Source organism: Pipistrellus kuhlii, unplaced genomic scaffold (assembly GCF_014108245.1).
Source record: "Pipistrellus kuhlii isolate mPipKuh1 unplaced genomic scaffold, mPipKuh1.p scaffold_m20_p_7, whole genome shotgun sequence".
Classification (NCBI taxonomy): Eukaryota; Metazoa; Chordata; class Mammalia; order Chiroptera; family Vespertilionidae; genus Pipistrellus; species Pipistrellus kuhlii.
In genome coordinates, this window is record NW_023425573.1 from 46,328,175 (window position 1) to 46,349,470 (window position 21,296).

At 40.3% G+C, this 21,296-nt stretch overlaps 1 protein-coding gene and 1 long non-coding RNA gene across 2 annotated transcripts in view; one reads left to right on the top strand and one right to left on the bottom strand.

Moving 5' to 3' along the window:
* Nucleotides 1-21,296, top strand: part of DPP4 (dipeptidyl peptidase 4) — an 81,058-nt gene that overhangs the window by 4,926 nt on the left and 54,836 nt on the right. Inside the window, exons 3-5 of the mRNA XM_045575326.1 lie at nt 18,480-18,571; nt 18,982-19,073; nt 20,335-20,415. Of these exons, the coding sequence (XP_045431282.1) occupies nt 18,480-18,571; nt 18,982-19,073; nt 20,335-20,415 (265 nt within the window). The remainder of the gene's footprint in view (nt 1-18,479; nt 18,572-18,981; nt 19,074-20,334; nt 20,416-21,296) is intronic.
* On the bottom strand, nt 14,926-18,573 carry LOC118709200. The gene is made up of 3 exons (XR_004984869.1): nt 18,480-18,573; nt 15,683-15,692; nt 14,926-14,942 (listed from the first exon to the last, which is right to left on the bottom strand). It is a non-coding gene; the product is annotated as an uncharacterized LOC118709200 (long non-coding RNA).

Genomic DNA, 21,296 nt, shown 5'->3' on the forward strand with positions numbered 1-21,296 from the left:
TAAAAGGCATATTACATATTTATACATTCTTTTCCCCAAAGAACCATCAGTAAAACATATATGTATTCATAATGGAATAATTTGAATAATAATAATATGGCTTAGTAGCAATAGAACCTTCTCATTTCAGTACTGTGATCTTTTTATTTCCCCCTTTAAATTATATGCTAGGCCGAGTTCTTAAAATGTTTGTCACATGGATTTATTACTTCATTTTATTATTTATCAAATGATTTTATTATTGAGTTTTATTATGGAATGGAAATGTAGCTGTTCTTTTTCCCTTTGCCCTGCTTTAGCAGTACATTTCCTCAATTCGAATACGTTTCTGCAGTGCATAGGAAATTTGACTGCTCACCCATCCATCAGTAATAAAAGAAAACACAAATGCGAAGGAGACAGGAATAATCAAAGAAAGAAAGATAACATCTACGAAGTTTGCCTGAGGAAGTTCAGGATCTATTCCAGGCTGACCAGCACAGAATTAACGCCTGAATGAAAGCTTTGTACATTTCAGGGACAATTTCTAAACAGTGAGCTCTGTGAAAGCTCGCATTGACTCCAGCTAGCTCAGTTCACTATTGTCAACCATTGTTGAGTGTTCATAAGGTCAATGGGTTGGTCTTTTTCAGGCCAGCTCATTTGGCATTTGGTTCCCTAGCCATACATAGCATGTGCCTTTGATTTTTCTCTCTTAGACATCTTGCTGCTCATCACAAAAGGGATTAGAGAGAAAAAGGGAAGAATCTTTGCCCAACTGATGGTTAGAGAAAGCCATATAAAGGGACTGACTAGAGCTGGATCTCTACACTTGAAATTTTATGGCTTAACAAAGTACTAAGGCCTTCAGGGAATGTGACTGTAAATGCGTGTAGGATCACCTTGCTTGTGGAAAAGAAGGTCTGCAAAGATGTAATAACAGCCAACATTGTGTGCCAGGTATGGGGCTGAGGGCTTTTAATATACTTGTCCTTTAATCCTTACAACAACCCTTTGAAAAGGATACTATTATCATCTCCATTTTTACAGATGATTTTCGGAAACTGAGAAGTTGCTTTAATGATTGATTACTGCACAATGAATTACCCCGAAACTTAAAACAACAAACATTTGTTATGTCATAGTTGTGTCAGGAATTTGGCAGCAGCTTAGCTGGGTGGCTCTGGACAAGATCTCTCATGAGGTTGTAGTCAAGGTATTATCTGAAAGCTTGACTGGGGCCATAGGATGCACTTGCAAGCTCTCTTACATTGCTGTAAATTGCTACAGCCTCAGTTCCCCAGCAAGTGGGCCTCTCCATAGGGTACCAGGCTTTCCTTAGAATGACGGATCCATGTAGGAGGCTGCAGTGCCTTTTATGACTTCACCTCAGAAGTGTGACCAATGCTATACAAGCACATTGTCTGTTGTATTCTGTTGGTCACACAGAGCAACGCTGCTGTAGTGAGAAAGGGCATTACACCAGGGCATGGATACTAGTGGTGGAGATTACTGGATCCATCTTAAAAGCTGGCTACAGAAAAGTTAAGGAACTGCTCTAAGTTGCACAGAGTTAGACTTAGGCAATGTGACTCCAGAGCTGGTGCTCTTGAACCCAAATCGTTCTGTTAGCGATCAAGTATAAAATTAATGAGGCCATATTTGCATAAATGTTACAAATTCCCACTCAAATACCTATATTATAATTTCATGATGGCTAATCCTTGGATGCTAAGTGTTCTGAGGAAAAGCACCTGCTGTTACTGCCTCCTTTCCTATATGAGCTGTAGCTAGGCAACACCTTCCATCCCAGGACTGATACCCCACACTTTTGATTGGTCTTATTTCATGTTTTAGTAGTAGTAGTAGTAGATCCAGATATACTACTAGCTCTGAATTACACTTGCTTTGTTTCCAGTGGATGTTGTATTATTTCATTTGATCTTTATGAAATAACCACAACAGAAAGAAGTATTAATAGCCTGACTTTATACACTGAAGAAACTGAAGCATAGAAGTTTAGGGCTTTGTAATTATTAGAACTTGGGAATCCAAGTCTTTTGACTTCTAGTCTTCCCTCAGCCTGCTGGTTCCCATAAATAACTATGTAAGAAAATGCTTTGATGAGAGTTTTTTAAGTTAATGATAAATCATTGCTTTATGGCTTGATGCTTATACTTTCCTTGTTGTAAATCAGTAGCTTGTAAATATTTTTACCTTTAGTCTTCATAGCTCCAATGTGACTTCCAGTAGAGGTGTGTCTCTTAACCTTGGAGTAAACTGAACCACAAAATTGGAACTTCTGAGTTAGCTGTTTTGTTTTTGCCAAGTACTGTATTTGAAGTTTTATATTGTACTTCAAAATTATAACTTCCTAGGATGTTTTTTTTTTAATTTAATGATAAACCATTTGCTTTAGTTAAGAGTACACATTAATGTGCACATCTTTTCATTATTTGGTTCACTGGGGAATTAAGAAGACCCATGAGCTTAAGTCACATAATTCAGCATCTAAGGCCCAAAAAGCAGAGGTCATTTAAAGCAGAGCCAAAGCCAGCAGGGGCTTTAATAATGACACCTGGGGGCCACGCTGAAGCAGGACGTACGATGGAGAAAAAGGAGATCTATGGGGTGAGTATCAGGTAAAGACTATTCCATCTCTGGCTTCACACTGGGTCTCCAAAACTGGCCGGGTGGCTCCTGTCACCTTAATACCATCTTAATAAAGCTGAAATATCCTCTTCTTATTTTCCCAGTTGTTTTAAAGCCCCACCTGCTCAAGCTCAGATCCATGAGTTTAACAGACAACTTCATTTCCCTGTGGTTTTTCTTTATTATTTAACTAGAGGCCCAGTACACGAATTCATGCACAGGTGGGGTTCCTTGGCCTGGCCCACAATCGGGCTATTCAGGGCTGATCAGGGTGATTTGGGCCTGGGGAGGTTGGCTGTGGGAGCGCATTGACCACCAGCTGGAAGCTCCTGCATTGAGTGTCTGTCCCCTGGTGGTCAATGCACATCATGGCAACTGGCCATAAAGGTTGCTTAGGCTTTTATATATATATATTCTATAGGCCCATTGCAGGAAGATTCCTACAATAGGGCTTCCTGCTTTCTTCCCTTCTCCCATGCCCTGCTTGCTTGCTTCTTGGCAGCTTCACTCCCTTCTGCAGCACTTGGCTTCTTTCTACACTGTCTTCAGTCTTTGCTCTTGCGTGGATATGCAAATTAACCTCCATCTTGGTTGGGTTAATTTGAATACTCACCCTGATTGGCTGGTGGGCATGGCTTGTGGGCATAGCAAAGGTATGGTCAATTTGCATGTTTCTCTTTTATTAGATAGGATAGTTTCCATTTAAAACCTCTTCAAGGCTAAGGCCTAGAGTGGCCAAATGCCATATTTGTTAATTCCTCAACATGTATTAAATGTTCCCTGCATGGCAGGTGTTACTGAAGGTGCAGTGATGAGTAGTAGAGATGAAGAGCCTGCTACCATGGATCTTTATAATATATGGGGCACATGGGTAGTAGGCAAGCACATGAGTAATATCAGACAGTAATATCTGCTGAGACAAAAATAGTGTGATAGGACAGAGGGACACAGAGAGGCATTTCTCTTGACTCTAAGCATGAGTGTGGCAGGATTTTATTTCCATTTCTATAATATGTCTCTGACCCTGTGTAAATAATGGGGGAGGGGGGGTGAAGTGTAGTTTGTTCAGGTGAGAGATGGAAGATTGGAGGAGGTGATAGCATTGGAGATGTTTAAAAAAAGAGCAAGATGTATTTTGGAGGTAATTCATAATGTATGGGAACATGAAGAGTGAGGAAATCCTAGCTGGTTTGTCTCAGTGGATAAAATGATGGTTTGCAGACCAAAGTGTCCCAGGTTCAGTTCTGGTCAAGGACATGGTCAAGGAATGTACCTTGGTTGCAGGTCCTCGCTGGCCTGGGCCCTGGTCCCAAACAAGTGCAGGAGGCAACCAATCAATGTGTGTTTCTCTCACATCGATATTTCTCTCTGTCTTTCCCTCTCTACTCTCTCTAAAAATCAATGGAAAAATATACTCAGGTGAGGATTAAAAATAAGTAAATAAACAAATAAGTCAATTCTTACTACCCTTAAAAAAAAAAAAGTGAGGAAGAGTAGAAACAGGGATGACTCCTTGAATGCTTGCTGGATTATCAAAGTGCAGAATTTTCTCATGTTCACATGACTATCCTTTTGGCAAGAGCTAATCTACTAGGTTTCTCTGACCTAACTCCCTCTTCCTACAGAATCTGCTTCCATTTCCTACCTCCAAGTTCAGGAAAGCCTTCTGCATCATGCACCCAGCACACACTGTCAGTAGAAAGTAATTCTCCAAGTCAGCACATATGTATTGAGAGTTTTCTATATGCCAGGCACTTTGGTGGTCACCAAAGATATAACAAGGATAGGTAGGACCCTTGTCCTCAAATAATTCACAATTTTAAAGGAAATATAAACATCGACTGTGGTAAAAAGTACTACATGTCTCTCCAGTAAATGATCAAAACATGAAAAAGCAAATGATAAATGCTGTCCAGGCAAGTCTGCACAGAAAACAACTAAACTTAAAGAGTTAATAATTTATAGGCCATTAGACTGGCCTCCAGGCATGCCGTTCACCAGCAATTCACAGCCCCCTGGTTCTGTGTGAGGAGTGTGTAGGAATGTGTTTGGTTACAAGTAACAGAAAACCTGACCAAAGGTTGTTTGTACTTGGCCAATAGTGGCCAGATGCCATATTTATTAACTCCTCAACATGTATTAAATGTTCATTTTTCTTATTGTGTTATTAACATGCTATATAATTGGAAGTGCAGAAGACAGTTAACACAGATATCCAACAACATCCTCAAGGACCCAAGTTCATTCTATCTTTCAGTTCTGCCATTCTCAAACTGTTGTCAGCTTTTGTTCTCAAGCTTGTCTTCTCAGGGTCAAGTTGTGACTGCTGCAACAACACATCATTAGCTCAAACAGCTGCTTCATGAGACAGAAGGGGATGCCATTCCTCACTCACAATCTGTTTTATCAGGGAGAAAAGATATTTCCAGAAGACCTTCAGCCCAAGGCAACTTCCCTTCATGTCTTATTGGCCAGATTTGTGTCCCTTGTCCACTTCAAAACTGATCATTGGCAAGGGAATGGATTACCAAGCTTGGTTTAGATCAAACAAGACTCATCTTTCTGGGACAAGGAGGAAACTCCTTCCTTAGCACTTGGAAAAGGAAGGTGGAAGAGGAAAGTTAATTACCTAAGTTGCATTAGGAATTCTAAAAGATTGGGTGTGATCTATAAAGGCATATGATATGCTTTATCACCGCCCTTTTATTATTACACTAGAGGCCCAGTGCATGAAAATTCATGCACTGGGGGTGGGGTGGAGTTCCCTCAGCCGGGCTTGCCCCCCCTCTCAGTCTGGGATCCCTCAGGGAATATTCTACTGACCTGACCGCAGATAGTGGGCTTAAGATGCAGTCTGGCCTCCTTCTGAAGGAGATGACCAGGCCCATCGGGGGAAGATGCCTCCCCCATGACCCCTCTCCTGCTGCCACTGCTGACCGCCATGGCTGCAGCCCTCCTCAGCCCTCACAGCTACTGCAGCTTTGTCCCGAAGGACATCTGGAAGACATCTGGTCTATCTGGTCTAATTAGCATATTACCTTTTTATTAATACAAATTAAAAATTTTAGATTGCTAACAAACTGGAAATGGTAGCTCAGTTGGTTAGAGCACCATCCAGATACATCAAGGTTGCAGGTTTGATCCCTGGTCCAGGAACATGCAAGAATAAGCCAGTGGAACAACAAATCTCTATAAAATAAATAAATAAATAAAAATTTTAAAAAAGTAAATAGATGTCAAGGCAGTTTCTATCTCCAAAGAATCTGAGCATATAACTCTCTCCTTCCCCTCTTCTCATGTTCTTTCTTAACCACATGAGTTTATTGCAAAACAGAGAGTTTTGATACTGCCTTTTTTTTTTATCTTGAGGGTATTTGGAGGCCAACATTTGCTTTCTCTTGGCATTCAGAGTGATAAAGAACAGGGAAAATCTGATTTTACATCATTTAAGATATAAATCGGAGACAATAGAATGGGTCAGAAACATCTGAGGGAAATTACCCTCAAACTTCTCATAAAAAGCACATATAAATGGTAATATTTTATCATTATGTGATTATTATGTCATATTTTATCATGTCAATTCATAATGGAAAATGTGGCACAGTCAACATAAAATAAAATGGACAAAGTTTAAAAATATATGGCAAAAACTAGATCTCCAAAAGTCCGCCCAGGAAAGTAGGACTTAAAATAATTCAAAATAAAATAAGTAAATAAATAAAAGCAAACAAAATAACATCACAATGTCTAGAAGCTACCTCCTGTTTAATGTGACATGGAGAAAAAGACCCTAATTGATGACAAATCTTTATTGTAAAATTTCCAAGAAGGGAGATATTAATCTGCAAGAAAATGGCTTGATTGCATTGAAAATAAAATCCGTAACCCACCATCTAGTGGCCCCTTGGTACTGTCTGGCAATGTCCCATATTCCCTACTTGCTCACTAGCCCTTTCTCCTAATGGACTCTCTCCTGTGTCTCCTCTTCCTAAGCCTCCAGCCCTCCCACCCTCCCATGCTCTTTCTCAGCTGATGGATGACCTTGCTTTCTAAGCTACCAGAGAGAGCTTTTTCAGTTCCCTCCAGCCTGTATGTACCTGTGTGTCACCTGCACTGCCTCTCCCAGCACCTGTCCAAGGCCGGTCCTCCTTTGTGCACAGACCCAATCCCCCTTTGCCTACTCAAAGGCATGGCTCCAGCTATTTCCCCTCTCTATATATAGACATGCTGTAATCTCTCATATCCTGAAAGGGAAAGGAGGGAAGGGGAGGGGAGGAGAGTGGAGTGGAGGGAATGGGAGGGGAGGGGAGGGAAGGGGGGGATGGAGGGAGGAAAGGAGGGAGGGTGGAAAGTAGGTCCTTTTTGGTCCCCACATCCCTACCAATCTTCCAGTTCCTTTCCCTGCTTTCCTTACCACAAGCTCCTCAAAGAGTTTTCTATTATCACTGCAGTTTCTCTCTTGGCTCCCTCCAAAACTTGCTGGAATGGTCATCCAGTCAGTAAAATAGCTCTGTTCTCATCAAGGTCCCTAACATCTATGTTACTAAATCCAAAGCTCAGCTTTCCCTGAGTCTCATGCCCTGTCAGTTGATCATCCCCCTTCTCAGCACGCTCTGGGGTTCCCCTCTCTACTAGTACCGTCCACCTCTCTACATGCTCCCTTTCATTCTCCTTGGGAGTTCTTCTTTGTGTCTGACTTCTAACCTTGAACCACTCTCCAGGGCTCCATCCTGGAACTATGTCTCTCTTTCCACTAGGTGATCTCATTCAGTACCATGGCCTTAAACCCCATCTACAACCTGATAATGCCAAAATTTATATCTCCAGGCCAGACCCCTTTCCTGAACTCTATGTACACATATGCAACTACGATGTGGACAACTCCATTTGAGTGTTTTGGGCATATCAAGTAGCATCTCTCAAAAGTTTTTATCCCGCAAACCTATTCCTCCCTTAGCACAGCTTGTCTCTTAGCAAATAACAATCCCTTTTGTCCAGTTGCTAAAGCACCAGTCCATGCAGTTCTCCTTAACTCCTCTCTTTCATTCACACTCCTTCACTCCTCTTTCATTCACACTCCTTCACTCCTCTTTCATTCACACTCCTTCACTCCTCTTTCATTCACACTCCTTCACTCCTCTTTCATTCACACTCCCTCACTCCTCTTTCATTCACATTCCTTAACCTTTCTCTCTTTCATTCACACCAAGCCACAACTGAACTAGGCAATGTAGCTTGGTGCTCACTAGTCATGGACTTGTGTCAGTTATTGTCATGCCTATGTGTACCTCAATTTCCTTACCTGTAAAATTGGGATGAGAATAAGTTGTATGCTAGTACAGTCCCTAGAACAGCCCCAGCACCCTGGAAGAATTCTGTAAGCATTTGTAATTATTATTCTTTATGTATTTTTAACTTTTTAAATTATTTTACAGTTCCAGAGACAGGTACTGTAATAAAGTTGTCTCATATTTTGCCTGGCAATCAGTGGTGTTTCTTGGCTTGTGGCTGTATGGCTCCAAATTCTGCTTCCATCTTCACATGGTCTTCTTCCTTCTGTGTCTCCCCATGGTCTTATTTATCTCCAAGTCAGTAAAAGTATGTCTTCACGTGCTTTCTTGTAAGGACATGAGTCATTGCATTTAGGGCCCACCCTAATTCAGTCTGACCACATCTTGCAATATGCAAATCCCTCTTTCCAAATAAGGTCGTGTTCTAAGATACCAACTGGACATGCTTTGAGGGAAGAGGTTATACTCTTCAACTCAATATAACCAGATAAGTATTTGGTGGATTAAAGAGACTATCTTAGAGCTCATGTGAAAAAAAATATATTTGTTGATTAAAGATTTTTAACATTGCTTTATTCTAATAAAAATACATTCATAAATATAAAGTTGAGTCATCCAGTGCTAGATCATGTGTACCTCCTATCTCCAGAGCCCAGTGCTAGCTGCTGTTGATTAAGACAAAATAAACTCATTCTTCCAGCTTACTTATAGTTTATTTAAGATAAGGTTGTTCAGGGTAAATATTTAAATAATGATATAAAATTATTTGATTAATTGGTAAAATCTTTTATATAGCAAATAAGTACTAAAGATGATAAGGAGAGAGAAATGGTATAGTAAGGGACTGATCAAGAGGTACAAGGAGGGACCATGAGAAAATGAAGGCCACAGGTGTGAACTGTTTACTTGAGAAGAGATGGCTTGAGGAAGCAGCAGGGTCAGGTGAATAGTTTTTGGGATCGGCACACCCTGTGCAAGCTTAAGAACAAGGCGGGAGTAAGCAGTGAATAGAAATTGAAGATGTGCTGAGGGAGAAGAGATAAAAACTAAGTCCCAAAGGAGCAAGAAGACAAGGATCTGAGGCACATGTCAGGCCCACTGGTCATTCTGAGAGCAAGAGAAAGGATTGAAGAGTGGCTCATGGGACAGATAGAAGGGGAAAATGAGCTCTATGGTGGCTTTTGCTGCAAAGGAGGAATCATTGAATCTTCTCATTGGACAACTTCATACTCTTAATAATGTGTACTGCAGGCGCTGAGTTGTTCAGAATTGTGTTCTGTTTTACATTTTGGAAACATGAAAAAGAAAGAAAGAAAAGAAGCCTGTTATAAAGCTCTCATGAGAACTATTTATGAGTTTAAAAAGAAAAAGATAATGAGAGTTACTGGATATAGGAGGGAAGAGAGAATGAGGGTGGTAGAAGTTCCTTTCCAGGAAGTCACAGAGTTGCCATCCCTAATAAGAGTACAGAGAGAACACTAGGGTTTTTAGGAAGAATTGATATCCCTTTGACTAAGTAGCATTTGAACAAATTATGTTCTAAGGTAACCTACTAAGGGACTCACGTCCAGATGTTATTACCAACCTGCCTATTGGTATTAGTTTTAAATTTTGAATACAAACACTTCCATAAAGTCTAATTTATCTACACTAATTCACAAAAACTGCCAACATAGCATTTACTATGTGTAGTCATTTTCCCAGATACTTGAACTGTTTAGAAGATTGGTTAGAATCACAAGCTTTGCAGCCATATTGCCTAGTTCAGATGTGCCTTAGTGCTCACTAGTCATGGTCTTGAACCCAGTTATTGTCCACGTGTATGTGTACCTCAGTTTCCTTACCTGTAAAACGGGGATGAGAATAAGTTGTATATAGTTCCTAGAACAACACAGAACACTGTAAGAACTCTGTTGTATTTGTAATTATTATTCTTTATGTATTTTTAACTTTTTAAGCTTATTTTAACAGTCTCAGAGGCGGGTACTGTAATAATACTTGTCTCACACTCTTGAAAGTTATGCCTGGTGAGTGCTGGAAAGGGCAATTTCTGTCATAGTTTTGTTTCCCAATGATCTTTTTTTTTTTTTCTTAAATGAAGACAAATACTTGGCACAAGAGTAGCATTGCATATAAATCTTTCTGGAAAGTTCTTGAATGATTCATTATTAGAGCTTCCAACTTCCTCAAATGCTGATGTTCGCAAATCAGTTTTCTTTCTAACTCAAACCAATCACTCTAAGCTTGCACTCTAACACCTTCCATTGAAGTCTTACTACAACTATTTTGAGTAGTGTTGAGGAGAAACCAGAACTTTGCTCAAATTTTTGCATGTTTTGCGGTCCTGTGGGTCATTTATCTATACAGTTCAGAAGTTTCCACCTTTCTACTCTTTCTCATCACCTTGGATTACACTGGCTTAATGTCAGTCAACACAGTAAGACATAAAAAGCCTTGAAATGCTTGTTTGACCGTTATTGTATTAGTCTTGTTTATTCCCTGAACAGTCCTAACAGGGGAAGAGGGCGTGACTATAGTCAGAAAAGATAATGATAAAGCATTTTCCATCTCATGAAAGAATACAACAGCTTTGACATCCTGTTTGGTGCTGGCTTCCTGTGTGTGCTGAATCCGCTCTCTCTTACAAGGTAAAGGCAGAGTGAATTTGGCAGTGTAAACTAGTGGTGGTGGTGGTGGTGGTGGTGTGTGTGCGTGTTTGGGAGAGGGGTTGCAAGTATTGGGTCTGAGGAAGAAAGACTAATTTAAACAAATGCCTGAAGATGGGAAGGGAGTAGCAAGCCTTGGGCATATCTGAGGAGAGCATTATAGTCCGAGAGTACACCAAGTTCAAAGTCTCTAAGGCAGGAACGGGCCCCTATGTCTGTGGAACAGCAGGAAACCACTGTGGATGGAGTGGAGTAAAAAGGGGATGGGAGCAAGGAGTTGGGACTCACAACAGACAACACCCGCCCCATAAATTGTTTCCTTTTTTCCAAATTGTTACTATTCTGAGAAGTGTGCATTGTGTCATTTGGTTGGCCTTTCAGAGTAGACCTTTGAAAATACATTAGTAACTTCCTTAAGAAAATTTTGGTCATCTGACACTCTGATTTTAAATTCTACAAGCTCCAGCCACAGAAAAAAAGTGATGGCAATACATTTTTCAGAGGCCACTGGAGGTACCTTTATGTTTCTTCTACTGAGAAGGTAAATCTGACTGTTGTGATTATCCTAATATATTAAAACCCTGAGTCCACAACAACTGGAGGCTCAACCACCAGAAGTCAGTCTACAGTCAGCTCTGGGTTATGGCGACCCAGCAATGACTGCTGAGGGGGCTATGAATCAGGCCCAGAGAGAGGCCTGAAGAGCGAAGCAGGGTTTGATCTGTAGCCTGTGTGGCAGCTGTTGAACAACATTTGCCTCTCTCTTTCTCTCTGTGCCTGGCCAGCATCCGTGCCTACATTTTTCTCCAGGCCTCCACCAGGGCTGCTGATCAGCCCCACCTTTCTGACCAGGCCCCATTGATAAACCCAGAGATACTGACTGGCATAGAAACCAACCAATCAGAACCAAATTGGCCGGTAGAGGAGGGAAGTTCATGGCGAGATCAGGCCTGCAGGGGAGGGCAGTTAGGGGTTATCATGCAGGCAGAGGCAGTTAGAGGTAATCAGGCAGGCAGGGAAGGGCAGATGGGGTGATATCAGGCCAGCAGGGGAGGGCAGTTGGGGGCAATATCAGGCTGGCAGGGGAGGGAAGTTGGGAGCAACCTAGCCTACAGTTGGGGGTGAGATCAGGCCAGCAAGGGAGGGCAGATAGGGGCAATCAGGCAGGCATGCAGAGGGTTTAGGGGCAATCAGTCAGGCAGGCAAGCAGAGGCAGTTAGGAGCGATCAGGCAGGCAGACAGATGAGTGGTTAGGAGACAGTGGTCCCAGATTGTGAGAGGGATGTCGAATGCCAGTTTAGGCTCGTTCCCACATTCGGGCCTAAACTGGCCATTAACATCCCCCAAAGGGTCCCTGATTGGAGAGGGTGCAGGCTGGGCTGAGGGAACCTGCCTTCTGAGCACAGAATTTTGTGCACTGTACCACTAGTATGCTGTAATGCATCTTATACATGGTAATCAGAAAAACACCCTCTTTCACAAATCCTCTAAGTCCCCTAACTTCAACACTTTCCGTCTGTACAGCTGACTGCCACTATGGATGCTATGGATGGTATTAGACATGTCGATGAGAGAAAGTAATGTTCAATAGCACTTAGGAAATGACCAGATTGTACTTGTCCTAGATATTTTTTCAATGTAATGCTCTTTGCATCATTTGGGATATGAACATGGTGAAACTAAATGGCTATCATTTAATTTCAGCACCACTGCTAGGTATTCCAGAGGAGAGACTCTTCCATTCATTTTTGTGTCCTGAATGCCCAGCACATAGGGCTTCCTGAATTTTAAGTCCTGAGCTAAGCACTTTACATATGTTATCTCATGTAATGATAGCAAATCCCTATGGGCTAGAATTGAGTGTTTCCCAAAGTGTGGTATGCATACCCCCAGGGGTACGGGAAGAGTTTGGTGGGGGTATGCACTGCGCCGTGCTTAGCTGCTCCTAATTCTACAATCTCATGAGTACAAGGAGTACTCAGCATTACGGAAATTATAGAAGGGTACACATATCTCAAAAGTTTGGGAAACACTGGCCTAGATAATGTTGTTATTCTCATTTTATAGGTTTTAAAAAGTGAGGTTTTGAAAGACTTGATAATGCTCCCAAGGCTTCAGAGAGAGAATTAAACCTGGGCTCAAATCCAGGGTTTCTAATTTCAAAGCCACTAGGGACCCAATCCCTTGCTGAAAATTGTTGAATCACTCTAGATGGGTGGTAGCCTTCATGTCCTGCTGGACACACAGAAATGAGGAACCTTCTAGTCAGTTTCTCCTTCTGCCTTCTTGATGTTTCTTCCTCTGTCCCTACGTCAAAGCTGCTATTTCGCTAGGTCAAATTCTAAAGTGACACTCATTTTATTTCCCTAGCATCAATATAAAATGATGACTGATTACCCTATGGAACACAAGTACTTTATAACCAGATATCTTTTCCCCATGTTTAATAACTTTATGAGTTTATGAGGTGTAAAGAGCATATTTCACTAGCCACTTGTTTACAAAAACGGTTTAACTTTGTGAAGTAGAAATATTATATCAATATTGATAAAAAAGTGTATTAATAATGAGTATAAAAGTACTCAAAATATCCTGTAACTATAAAGGAACAACTGATCAAAGCAAGGATATTCCGCGGGACTGCATTACTCTCTTACTTGGATCTTGCCATTCTGGAATAACTTTTGGTTTTGATTCCACAGCAAGGATTCATTAGGTGACCACATACTTTGATGAGAATTCATCCTCATGTTGAGCCATTTTATTTTATTTTATTTTATTTTATTTACATTTTATTGATTTTCCACAGAGAAGAAGGAAGAGTGAGAGAGAGCTAGAAACTTCGATGAGAGAGAAACATCAATCAGCTGCTTCCCCACACTGGGGATGTTCCCGAAACCAGCTCTGTGCCCTCGACCTTGGTTTCGGGAACATCCCCAGTGTGGGGAGGCAGCTGATTGATGTTTCTCTCTCATCGATGTTTCTAGCTCTCTGTCCCTCTCCCTTGACTTTGAAATCAAGTCTGGAACCTTTCAGTCTGCAGGCTGACATTCTATCCACTGAGCCAAACCATCCAGGGCAGGCTGAACCATTTTAGAAGCTTCTACTCTACCAATTTTGACTGATAAAAATGGCATTTTCATATGGTTCAACCTAATGATTGCTCTCATCAAAGTAGACTAGAAAGTTGTTAACCCTTTTTTTAATATTTAAATTGAAGAAAATTTAAATTATTTTTAATGTGAATCTGAGAGTTTCTATATATGCTGACGGATAACATATGATTAACTGCTCTACTTGGCTAGCACAGTGCTTTGAACTGATAAGTCAAATGAACGACATGTCCCAGGCCCACCAGGAAAACCACACAAGCAGCCAAAGCCCTTCATCTGTCGCCACAGCAGCACCCTGTCAGTGAGCAAGTAGACAGGAAGGAGAGACGTGGGCATGTCCTCTCTTTGACAGAATAGGTTGTAACTTGGCAACAAGCTGTGAACTTGCTAAAGGTCAAAACCTGGACTTGGCACTCACGTCTCACAGAACTCGCTTAGCTAGATGTTTCAAACGTGTCTTCCAATGCACACTGCTTATCAAATGGCAAGGCAAAAAACAAGGAACATTTGTCGCTCTATTTGCTCCAATTTAGCAGCGCTGTTCTGGGCTGGGTAGCCAGGATATGGAAACTGACTCGCAGGGTCATTGTAAAGGAGCTGAGTGAACCAACACAGAACAAGGGGGCCCTGAGCCTGGTATGAGTGTCAAGGGCCATAGCAAGAGTGTGGCATCAATGTTGATATCTGGAACATGAGCAGATGGGTCAAAATCACGCTGGGCCCATTATGAGCAGAAAGGAGGCTGAGCTTGGTGGAGAGGATGGCTTTAGAAAAGCTATAGCCCAAAGGAAATGAGCCCAGCAGTGTCTAAGGAGGGCAAGTAAGTGCTCAGTGAATGTGAAGAGCAGCACTCTGGGCAGCAGGTGACAGCACAGGGAATTTTACCTCATTTAACAGTATTTCAGATGTAATTGTATTATTCTGGGAAGCCTGGGTAAATACAGTGTGTAATCTAATTAGAGATACTCAGTTCATTCTCTTCTTACAAAACCAAGAATCTGTGATAGATGTTCTGTGGGGATATGTCTGCTTTTTATATACTAGAGGCCCAGTGCATGAAATTTGTGTACTCAGGGGCGGGGGTAGGGGCTGCGGGGGGTGGTGTCCCTCAGCCTGGCCTGTGCCCTCTGGCAGTCCAGGAGCCCTCGGGGGATGTTCAACTGCTGTGGAGGTGGAGAGGCCGCCACCACTGTGCTAGCCAGCTATGCGCCTTGCTCAGGGCTTCTGGCTGAGCAGAGCTCCCCTGAGAGGAGTTCCTGCATTGAATGTCTGCCCCCTGTTGGTCAGTGCACATCATGGCAGTAGGTTGTTCTGCCATTCAGTGGATTTGCATATTAGCCTTTTACTGTATTATATAGGATACAGCTTAGTCTATTTGGGCTGTTGTATCAGCTTTACATAGTCTAGGTGACTTAAACAACAAACATTTATTTCTCATAGTTATAGAGATGGGAAAGTCTAAGGCACTGGCAGATTCAGTGTCTGGTGTCTAGTGAGGGCCCGTTTCCTGTGTCATCACATGGTGGAGTCACTTTTCTAAGGACACTAATTCCATTCATGAGGATTCCACCCTCATGACCTAGTCACCTCCAAAGGCCCCATCTCCTGACACCATCACATTGGGGTTTAGATTTCAACATATGAATTTTTGTGGGACACATTCAGTCCATTGCTATATATGTAAAAAAGTGAGGTAGGCTCTATGTATAGGTATATCTAGATATAAGCATTGGCAGATAATATTAGGACCGCGAATGTCTATAATCATATATCTTGGTTTATACTAATTTAGGGTTGTGCCTTATGTATATTTTAAACTAATATCTCTTGGTAGCAGGTTATATATTCTCAATGGTATTTTTAATTCTCACTTCCTAGCTATTTGATGTATGAAAGATTGAGTGAATGAGTAAAAACAACTGAGGGCATTTAGTGGACAAATATAGACTTGTATTTTATAGTCCAATATAAGTTTCACATAATATTTTCTGTGGCCAGAAGCTTTATTCTTGTTTGAATGTTAACAAATCCAAAGGCTGGTTTTATTCATTTGCTTTATTTCTGCTTATAAACAGAAATATCTTACTAACTTTCAGAGGTGAAATACAATCCTGATTTTGAAAAAAAAAGAGGTGGTGGGGGGTGGTTTCTAAAAAAATAAACCTCGTTTACTTAATTAATAAACTGGGTTTAAATCCATGAAATAATAAAGCAGAAGTGTGGCAGCTCTTTCTACTTAAAACTAAAACTTTTATAGGCAGAATCAAGACTGTGTGATAAGATAAAAAGAAATAAAGTCTTAAGAATATATTTTGAAAGAGGATTTCCTATAAGAGAATAACATTTCCACAGGCTGTAAAAAATTAACTAGAGAAGTTATTGCTAGCTTTACAATCCCCAAAGAATAAGAATTGCCACTGTAGGAATATTATGATGGTGGCTGATTTTGTAAGTATATGTTTGCTTGCTTGTGGAAGCAGTAGAGAATTTAGGAGAAAAGACTTTAGGCTGTTTGTCATCAGTGGAAGATCTGGGATTGAGAAAGAAGAATCACATTGTCTTGACTATGCTTGTTGGAAGATATCCTATGTCACTCAAAAAACAAAAACTTTTTGTGTGTGCCTACTTACTATGGCATAGAACTATGCTAGGAGCTAAGATTGATGCAATAAATAAATAAATAAATAAATAAATAAATAAGGCCCTACATGGCCTATCTGTGTAGACCACACAGGTAGGCTAGTAGGCCTGGAAAAAAAGCAGTTATCAGCACAGGTTATTGTTACAAGAGCCAAATGAGCAGTGTGGAGCTAAGATTGATGCAATAAATAAATAAATAAATAAATAAATAAATAAATAAGGCCCTACATGGCCTATCTGTGTAGACCACACAGGTAGGCTGGAAGGCCTGGAAAAAAAGCAGTTATCAGCACAGGTTATTGTTACAAGAGCCAAATGAGCAGGGTGGGGCAAAAGTCAGAAGTTAGAATTGAAGTTTCCGAGAAGAGGTGGGGATTGGAGGGTGGAGCCTTGTGACAGCCAGGGAAGCAGTTGAAGACATTGCAGGGAAGTGGCTCTGGACAAGAAACAGAGGCAGAAAAGCCTCCGAAGATCTGTTGGGTTCAGTAGGCAGATCAGTGTGGCTAAGGTACATACAGGACAAAGTGGAGATGAGGTTGGAAAGGGAGTCTCATGTTAGATTGTGGAGGCCACAAATACCAGGCTGAGGAGTCTGAATCTTCCTGCAGGCAGTGGCCAATCATTGAAAGATTTTGAGGAAGAGATGACCAGGAGAAAAGTCATATTTTAGAAAAACCATTGTAGTGGCTGTGCAATGAAGGGATTGGATTAGAGAGAAACTATGTATGCCAAGGATACCTGAGAAAAAAAGATTTCGCAGGAAGACTCTAGAGGCTTGTTTGGATGGGGATAATGGTAAAAGAGAGGGAGACATCAAAAATGATGTTCATATTTTGAATTTGGGTCACCAGTAAAAAACTTAAAACCACACAAATTCTAAAGAGAAAACTAGTTTTGGAAGGAAGACAATACTTTTACATAAGGTATATATTGGATTAAGCAGGGGACAAGTCAACTAAGAAACTGCAACACATCATGGGAAACATATTTGGAGTGTGGTAATGACTACAGATTTTGTCATTTATTTAAATGGAAAATATGCCTAAAGTTCAGGAAGTCTATATATTATTCTCTGGAAGGAAGGAATAATATATAGAGAGAAGCACAGAAAGCTGAAGGCTGAATATCAAAGCATTTCTGTCTTAGAGGTCAATGGAGAAAAAAAAAAAGGAGATAGAAAAAGTAATGGTCAGTGAGTTAGGACAGCTGAAGAGTTACAGAATCAAGGGCAAGGTTTCATGAAAACTTCCACCAAGTTAAGGAAAAGTGACCACGCAAACAAAGATCCCTGAATCGGGTAATGAGCACGTCTTAGAGGTCTGTGCATTGGGAGAGGGCTTGAGAGAGAGCCTTGGGGCCTTAAGAAAGGATGATCTAGACTTCTGTTGTCTACTCCATGGCCACAGGCAGCTATTGAGTGGGAATTGGCCTAGTCAAACTAGTATATGCTATAATCGTAAAAATATATACTGGATTTCAAAGATGTAGCATTAAAAATTTTTTTTAAAGAATTTTAAATATTGGTTACACATTGAAATGGTGATATTTTGGATATATTGGGTTAAATAAAAGATGCTATTAAAATTAATTTCATGTTAAAATTTTTTTATTTTATTTTTAAAAATATATATTTTATTGATTTTTTTACAGAGAAGAAAGGAGAGTGATAGAGAGCTAGAAACATAGATGGGAGAGAAACATCGATCAGCTGCCTCCTGCACACCCCCTACTGGGGATGTGCCTGCAACCAAGGTACATGCTCTTGACTGGAATTGAACCTGGGACCTTTCAGTTCGCAGACCGATGCTCTATCCACTGAGCCAAACCGGTTTTGGCCATGTTAAAATTTTTTAATAAGGCTCACTAGAAAGTGTACTTACATTATATTTTCATTGAACATCACTGATCTAGACCTTCATAATGAAGGTCACTAATATATAGTGAAACACACACTTACTTACATTTTAATGGTTAAATGCATTTTTTACTCCGTCCAACCAATTAGAAGTGCTTTGCATTTTGTGAGTGTATTTTTGTATATTGTAACCAGTATATTGTAGAGATCCATTTGTTTATTTTATGCAAAACTTAGATTATTCCATTTTACTAAACATTTGGCTCCTTTTTCAACCAACAGATGATGCTGATACTCGCAGGACTTACACTCTAAGTGATTATTTAAAAAGTACTATTAGAACGAGGAACTACAACTTGCGGTGGATTTCAGGTAAGGATTTTTTTGGGGGGAGGAGGCAGATTTTTATGCTTATGTTCATACTAATTAGGTTGTGGAGCACTTTTCTGGCACTAAGACGATATTCTTGCTTTTTTAAAAAACCATATAGGAGAAAATCTTTTTCTACTTAAGGGTGCAGATTGAGTTCAGCTAGAAAGCTTATTTCTTTGGTATGTACTATAAAAGTTAAATGTGAATTGCAACCTTCACAGAAATGATGGACAAGGGAATGCATACCTGTATAATGGTCATCGCTTAATGTTTGTTTTTTTTTAAACTTAGAAATGCTTATTGACTAATTTGTACAAACTTGAACCTTAAATTTTTATTGCATAATTTTTAGCTTACGAAGATGTCTAATAGCAACTTGAAATGTTGATCTGGTCATTTTCTCTCTTTAGACCACGAATATCTCTACAGACAAGAAAACAATATCTTGCTATTCAATGCTGACCATGGAAACAGCTCTACTTTCTTGGAGAACAGTACATTTGTATGTTTAATCACATAATTAATTCAGACTTTAAGGAGATTCTGGGGATTTTTTTTTTTCATAACCTTTTAAATTCTAAGTACTATCTTTTCATGCTGTTGGACTCTCTCTGCAGCATATGGCACAGTGGATCTTTCTCTCCTTCTTGGAATGTTCCCTGCCTTGGCTACTTTTTAGTCTCCTTTGACGATTCCTCCTCCTCTGCCCATACTCCTAAATGTAAGTGTCCTCAGGGCTCTGTCTTCAATTGCTGGCCCCTCTCCTCACTTTGCATGCTCTTCTTCAGTAAATTTCATGCCCTTCCACAACCTCAGCATTCTCTTTCTGGCCTCGAGTCTCCAGTATACACTTTTAACACTAACCCCCTCTCATGATCTAAACCTCTATTTCTAATTGCTTGCTTGCTTCTGCATATGAATGGTCTGCAGGCATTTTAAACTCAGTATCCCAATCTAAGCTAGTTATTTCCCCTTCACTCTCCTAGCAAACTGAAAGCATCCTGTTCCTCTTCCTGGGTTCCCTATCTTGGTAAATAGTGCTCTCCTACAAGCCAATCATTCTTGACTCCTCCCCATATTTAGCTAATCAACAAAACCTCTCAAGTGTCTCTCAGACTTCATTTTCACTGTAGAGTCCAGGTTCAAGGCTTGTTTCACCTTGTAATAGTGAGTATTCTAATTTGTGTCTCTATCTCCATACCGTAGACCAGATCACTGCATTGCCCGCATCCAGAGCTGAGGCAATCCCTCTCATCTCATCTCAGTTACTGTGTCACCAGAGCACCTTTGTAAAAAACAGATAAGATTCTAGCAAATCCATATGCAAAAATAGTCATATTTCTGCTACTTATATTTAAGTCCCATTTTTAGAATTTTATGTCCTCTTAGCTTATATCTTCGTCTGATATACCATATACTGTATTCAGGTTACACCTACCCTTTAGACAGTCTTTAAATATGCATACCCTTTTTGCTAATGCTGTTCCCCCCCTACCAAGAAAGTTCTCTGTCTCTGACCCTCACCCTCACAGCTGCCTTTTCGTGGTTAAAATTAATCCTTCCCTCCCTGGTTCTCTAACCCTGATCACCATCCACCTTTCATTATGGTCATTGGTGTGGGGGAATGTGCCATCTTTCCCAGATTGGAAGCTCCCAAGGCACAAGCCACATATCTAGAGTGATACCCTCTACATAGTAAGTGCTCGATAAATGGCAGTTAAATAAGATTGTTTAATTGTTCTTTTTTTCTACTTGATTGACAGGATCAATTTGGATATTCTATAAATGATTATTCAGTGTCTCCTGATAGACGGTTTGTTCTCTTAGAGTACAACTACATGAAGGTAAAAAATGTTTTCTTATTGTGACATTTAAAGAATCCTAAGAGTATGTTATAACTGATTTCCAGGATATGTACATTTAAAATTGATACCTAGTAATATAGCAGGCACATTAATTTAGCATGAAGAGGAGAGATGCTTCTCGTTCATAAGTGCAAAACATGTTTTAAAAGACATTTATTTGAGTGCTTTCAAATACTAAAAAGTATAGATACTAAAAATATAACAAAATAGAACTTATAATTGAAAAGCAAGTTTGCAAGTCTGACTTGAACATCCAGTAATATAACCCCTTATTTTCTTTATCTCAGCTTTACATGTAAGTATTTGCTTTGAAAAAAATTAAACTTGTCCTAACTGGTTTTACTCAGTAGATAGAGTGTCGGCCTATGGACTGAAGGATCCCAGATTCAATTCCGGCCAAGGGCAAGTACCTTGGTTGAGGGCATGTCCCTGGTAGGGAGTGTAGAGGAAGCAACTGATCAATGTTTCTCTATCCCTCTCCTTTCCTCTGTGTAAAAAAATCAATAAAATATATTTTAAAAATTAAATTTCTCTTTCCTCAGAAGGGACTCTGTAAGGTGACCCAGACCACTCCCAGCCTGCCTGTCCCACCATATATACCCCATTCTAAAGGGGAGCCCCATCCCTGTAAGAACACTCAGCTTCTCCCAGTCATCCAGTTCCATGTCAAATTCTCCCACAATCATGGAAAGGTTACAGTTTGATCACACATCCTCTTCATCTTTGGTATGGCTGCAAAACACCAGTAACTTTAACTGCAGTTTTTTGGTTATTTGTGGATTTAACTACAATATAGGAAATATAGGAAGTTGTGAGACATAAGAAAAACTAAAACCTGTAGAGATATCCTGCATTGAAAA